Source organism: Gambusia affinis, linkage group LG01, assembly GCF_019740435.1.
Source record: "Gambusia affinis linkage group LG01, SWU_Gaff_1.0, whole genome shotgun sequence".
Classification (NCBI taxonomy): Eukaryota; Metazoa; Chordata; class Actinopteri; order Cyprinodontiformes; family Poeciliidae; genus Gambusia; species Gambusia affinis.
The window spans coordinates 11,704,501-11,710,752 of record NC_057868.1 but is presented as its reverse complement, the minus strand read 5'-3'; the positions used below and the strand labels follow the sequence as shown (position 1 = coordinate 11,710,752).

Below are 6,252 nucleotides of genomic sequence, written 5' to 3'. Positions count from 1 at the left end.
ATTTAGCAATTATTACAAAAAATCAGCAGGTGCATCGTCATTTCAGGCAAAAAATTCAAATGTACAAAACAAGGATGTTGCTTCTGTTGGTACAAAATCTAGAAGGTACTAATTATTATGCTACAAAGTAGATAAAGACAACTTTTAGAGTGTTTTATACACAAACGGGTAGAAAGCAGAAATCTTCAAGTTGGTTCTTACAAACACTATACAAATTGTTGTTTGTTTTTTACAACCTTTTACCGACTTCTGTAAAGCAGTGGCAAAGTAGAAAAAAATAAAGCTGAGTTGCACAACCAAGCCTTGAGTTCTTTGTCACTTTTTCTCCTGATCAAACTAAATTGTTGATGTATTCAGATACCTGTACTATAAATTGGGTTCTTCTGTAAGTGGATGACGTTTGACAGTGGGACTGTGGCAGCATCATGCAGCGTCGGCTAATATTTTGGTTTTATTATGAAGTTATTTCTAGAAGCAGCAATTGATTTAAAAACTGAAAAAGGTAGATGTTTGGTACAAAACAGCTGCTTACGTCCTGTGATAGACTGGTAACCCGCGACACCTCACTACTGTAGGACAGGTTTGGAAAGAGAATGAATGAACTGCAGCTATTTAAGTAAATGTTTACCTTCTACTCTTGATTATCTTAGTGCGTGAAAGTTTTCAGATTCGCTAGAAATAGAAACTTAAGCTTTCAAATGTCAGGGTTATTTTCCTGTTGGAAACAGACATCAGCCAGTCCTCATGAAAAAGTTGTAGTTTCTGCCCAATGAGTCCAGAATGGATTATTTTTGTACTTAAACAAACTCAATATTGTATCTTGGGTAAGTAAAGTTGCCTTTAAAAAGGTATTTTTGTAGAAAGATGTCTTGATATTCACTGGCAACAGTAAAACATTCCCATTATCATGCATAGTGGTGTAAGGGTAATGATTTGGGCATTTTTGTAGCCTCAGTACTTGGATACTTAAGTCACTGCTAAATCTTGGATTATTCTGAATAAAATTGAATATGTTATCAACACCATAAAAAAAAGTGAGGCGATCAAAAGGGTGATTCCAATGAATCAATGAATATAAATGGACTAGTCAAAGTCCGTACCTCAAGTTAATGCGGAATGCTTTCAGGACCTTATAAAAGTTATTGCATAATTTGATTTCTGCAAATATTGATGGGCTTAATTAATGATGTAATGGAGAGTGGCCAAAACTCCTATAAAAAAGATTAAAAAGAAGATCCAGAAATACAAGTTTCACACTGATATTTGTAGCATGGTAAAAAGTTTTTGTTAGATAACAAAATCGTTTTATTGTGACGTGTGTTGCTTTCATCTGAGGTTTTAACTGAAACATGTGGACCAGGTGAGGTCACTAAATATTAGTTAAATTACTTTTCAATGTCAACTGTTTCTGTGTTGTTTTCTCCCATTACTGATATTCAATCGTAGGAGGAAAAAAAAATCATATCCTAATCCAGTCACACAGTTTTATAATTAGTTTCCATTTTAATGTGGTCATAAAATACATAAGTCCCGATTGTTTACGTATGCGTGTGTCTACTTTGGTGAAGTGCGCATAGCTGTGCACAGCAAATCCCCTTGTTTTGGTCGTATCAGTAAAGAAGCCCTTTGATTGCACACATTGCCATTCCACAGCCCAGAGCCGATATCCACAAGTTGACCTGAAGTTATTATAGTTTGGCGCTGCGTAGCGGAACATGCTGTGCACCATCGAAGTTGGAGCAAATACTCAGAAAGCCAAGCCTGACATCATCCTGGAGCTGTGTGGTTCTCTTCTCTCTTCACTGATGTATTTGTTTGTGGAACTGCTTTTAGGGAAAAGCTTCACAGAAAACAGGCCAGGGCTGAGATAGATGGATGAGCTCACTCCCGGAAAATGTTCAACATGGAGATTTGTTATACGTGTCCCTTCATCACATGTGGGAGCTATTCCACCCGATTTCACAGCAACAATCTGACTGCTGTTAAAAAAAAAAAAAAAAAAGTTACAGTGTGTGAAACAGCGTTGAAGTAAAACTCTTGCAGCTGTGGAGGCGATCCTGCATTGTTTCCGGTTAAAAATAGGTGAGAGTAAAAGAGTCGCACGCCTCAAGATCTGGTAAAATGGTTCACATTTAAGCCTTTTCTCATAATAAAGTCAACTCCGTCCTTTTGGGATGATTTCTGGGAAAGTGACAAGTTGCATATTTTAGGATGTAGGAGACAGCGAAAGCAGTTTTCTTAAACTGTTTTATGATTTTTTGTTTGGATTTCAACACAAATCAGTATAAAGGTGAGGCAGGAAAGCACATAGAGTGGAAGGATATGCCTGAGGACAAAGTCTTTAATTATTGATATGTAATTTCCTCTTCAAATAAAAAATAAAAGAGAACAATGGTTAACCCTGAACTTTTAACCCTCAGCAGCTTGATTTGAGTAATGAGCCCTTTGCAAAAGCATACATGCCCCTTGAACCTTTTCACAATTTGTCACATTACAATCACGACCTTTGACAGGTTTCACAGGTATTTTATATAAAGTAACGCATAATAATCAATGAAAACTGTAAAGCCAACATTCTGGAGAATCTGTTTCTGCTGTAAATACCGCTAAGGTTACCTGCTGTCGAGTTTTATGCGATAGAAACTGAAATACACCTTTTGTCTTTACCTGCAAGACACCTCAAGCTCAGTAAAACTGGATAGAGAAACTCTGAACATGGATATTTACGTCATTGTAGCACATAAATATGTTTTGATCTAAGTCATTACTTATTTAGTGGGTTTAACTGTATTTTTATGGCATCATTAATTTGATGTCCATGTCACATTATCATTTAATGTCTCTGTCAGAGGGAAATTTGTGCCAACACGCTGACGTTTTTTCCACAGAGTAATGACTTTCAGTTGCACAAAGATCGAGACGGTTTCACATTCATATCCTCCTCACGATTCTTTTCCCATCCTGCGGTTTCTACTGCCTTTTTGCAGAGCCTCGACTCTGACCTGTTCATTAGCGATTGACTTAGAAGATGTCATTTTGCGCAAGATATAAATAAACCTGACTGATTTTCACCTAACAGTGCTTGACAAATACATTTTTTCCACAATTGGTCAACCCATTGACTGACTTCCAGAGGCAGCCTGTTTTACTTGATTTTATTTAGGGTGTCAATGTAAAAGGGGTGGAAATCGAATGCATATGTAAATGATGAAAACATTTTTATTTTATTCCCTCCTGTTCCCAAATATGCATGGTTTTGCTGGTCTATCAAATGAAATCGCAGTAAACTACACTGAAGTATGTGGTTCTAATGTGACCAAATGTGGAAAAGGTGAAAGAGGAGTGGCTGCTTTTACAAGGCACCGTCTCAGATACTCCTGCTTTGTTTCCATCTAAGTCAGATAAGCAAACAAAAATATATGTTTTCATCAACCCTGACCAATAAGGGGTAAAATCACACATTTTATACACATAAAACGCAACTAATTGCAGGAATCCTTGGAAAACCAAAGGCCCAATCAGTTTTTGACATCTAAACTGTGAACCAGGCAGAAAGATTTAGAAATGCTTAGCTGTTTAAAACTATTTACACAACAACAGAATAGAAGTTTATTTAATTTTCCTGCTTGAGTGTGCAGGTGGTGGGTGGTGGCACATTTGCTTTTGTTGTGTTGGCTCTTCATGTAGTAAATGTGATTTATTGCCTTGTGTAATCCTCACTAAAGCCGAGTTATATCATCCTCAGAATCTAAAACCAAGAGTTTTGAAGTTTTATCCAACTGTTGTTAATTAGAAAAATAGAAAACAAGTTTTAATGACTGGCCTGCCTTCCTGGAAGCTGGCATGTAGATTCATGTCTCCTGATTTCAATTACAGCAGGTTTTTTTTTTATTTTGTTTTTGTTTCTCTATAACCATGTGTCTGCTTTAGCTGGAATCTACTAAGCAGAAAAAGAAAACAAGGCACTTTGCTCTCACGTTTATCCCCGTTTCTAATTTTCTGATCTCCGCAGGGCCTGCTGAGACGTTACTATACGTTAAATAAAACTAGACAGAGTCTGCTGTGAGTCGCTGCTATAGAGAAGTGATGCATATCATCTCGTCCGTTAGGTCCTCCTCACACTTCACAGTCACGTACTGCTCCTCGTCGCTGTAGTCCCTCTGGTGCGCGGCGCAAGTCGCGAAGTCTGAGATGACGCCTGCCTCCGCCACGTCATTGCTACTCCATGCTGCCGTTCAGCAGATTGCTGGCGGCGCTCTCCATCTCGTCGATGGTCATCTCGCAGGCGTCTGCGATCTCGTGCTTGGCCGCTGTCACAAACTTGGGGTCCCTGGCGTATTTCCCGAGACCTTCAGAGATCAGGACCTATAATAATATTAAAAGACAGATCAAAAATACATAAATCAGACCAGAAGGCGAGAATTTGTGAAAGCGGCTAAGGTAAACCAAAATGATGGAACTAATTAAATAGCTGAATTATCAAGATTACTGAGGACGACAGCTGATTGTTAGATGCACAGAATGCAAAAGTGAGAAACTCATAAGAAACAGCAGCCATTTATGCCATTTTGTGTAATAAATTATCCTTCATTAACAATTAAACCATGACTTGAAGATGATAATAACTCTGCTTTAGGATCTAAATAGAAAAAAAATTAAGTTTTCAGAACTACATGGTCCAAATTGACATTTTTAGTCATTTTATAATCTATATGTAGGTGTGAGATTTGACTGGGCCATTCTAACACAAGGAAATGGTTTTATGCCTTTCATCAATCTGGATGGATGTCCAGGTGTGTCTGTCATGCTGGACGTTGGACCAGACTGATAGATTTTAGACTTTGCTAGATTTTTTTCCAGCACTGTCATGAATTTAGCTCCATCCATTTTTCTGTCAACTCAAGAAAGGCATGATGCTGCCACCACTGTCCTTCACTGTAGGGAAGTGTCTTTTCAAGTCGCCTGCTGACCTGCCCCAAAGCTGAGCAACATTAAGTTACTGATTTACTCACAGCCTCCACCAGACTGCTAGCGCTGCCTCTGTTTTGCAGGAAGTGTGAGCAGCTTTCTGCGGGGAGCTGCAGCCGTGACGGTGAGTGGCTACAGCTGGGCGGGCCATCCTGGCAGTCGGTGTACCAAGAACTCCTTTTCACGGCCCCAGGGATGCTGCCCACACTGCCAGTGCTGCGCCAGTCCACCTGAACACACACATTACACACTTTAGCCTTTACGAAAACCACGAGGCAACAGCAGGGATTGGGTTTTTCTTTTAACAACAGCCAAAAACATAAGTTAATAATATTATTTGGTTTCAATGTATGAATAAAGAGGTGATCAGCTTTTGTTACAGTTTAAATTTCTAAACCCACACACATTTTGAATTTCTAAAACTCATGAGTTCCCTGGCTGTGTTTAAGACATTGTTTTCAGGGTATCTACAGGAGTAAGCAGGTTAGATGTAAGACTTTTAAAAACCTTTTTAATGACATCTTAAATTCAATTTAAGACCTAAGAGAACTACAAACCCAGGGACTGGTTAAGCATAGCAAAAAATTTTGAATTTCCTGGGTTTGTTTGTGGCTCTTGGCATCGCTGTATATGCCTCTCACACTGCATAGGGCTCTATACAAAAATTCACAATAGACAGAAAAAAGCTAGCTAGCTAGCAAAGGCATATTAGCAGCTAGATACTGGTAGCCTCATCCACCTCAAATCACAGAATGCAATATGGATGACACAAGTCTGACAGGAATTTTCATGTGTGAGATGAAAACGTCCCAGAGTTTTTAGACACGTGTGGACCCAACAATTTTAACATTTCATTTCTACAGCAATGCAGACGGTCGATCAGCGTCCATCAGACCTGTATGAGTGGGGTGTAGCAGGGGCCGCAGTCACGGCTGATGGGGGAGGCGGGAGGCGTGGCCCACGAGCGTAGTGACCTGGTGGGAGACAGACGTGCGATCCTGGTGGCGTCTAGACCGGCTACTGCCATCACCTGAACGGGAGAGAGGAGACGAAACAGGTTTCTATCGGGGCATCGGCCACATTTCACTCGTTTCCAACTCCTCACACTACAGGCGTAGGTGTACCTGCTGCTGCATCAGGTGCAGTGGGAGAGCTGTGCATGATGGAGATGGAGGAGCTTCATCTATGCTACTTCTTCTGCGAAGACACTCAAAACTGAATGTTGGTGTGTTGCAGGCTTAGAGGAAGCAAGAAGTGAAACTCTTTCAAACCCAGGGTTTTTGA

At 39.8% G+C, this 6,252-nt stretch overlaps 1 protein-coding gene across 1 annotated transcript in view; it reads right to left on the bottom strand.

The window, feature by feature from the left end:
* Window positions 1–2,644: 2,644 nt before the first annotated feature.
* Window positions 2,645–6,252, bottom strand: part of cacna1db (calcium channel, voltage-dependent, L type, alpha 1D subunit, b) — a 93,498-nt gene continuing 89,890 nt past the window's right edge. Inside the window, 5 exon segments of the mRNA XM_044132308.1 lie at window positions 2,645–4,223; window positions 4,225–4,365; window positions 5,013–5,198; window positions 5,864–5,998; window positions 6,093–6,205. Coding sequence (XP_043988243.1) covers window positions 4,074–4,223; window positions 4,225–4,365; window positions 5,013–5,198; window positions 5,864–5,998; window positions 6,093–6,205 — 725 coding nt within the window. The 3' untranslated portion in view covers window positions 2,645–4,073.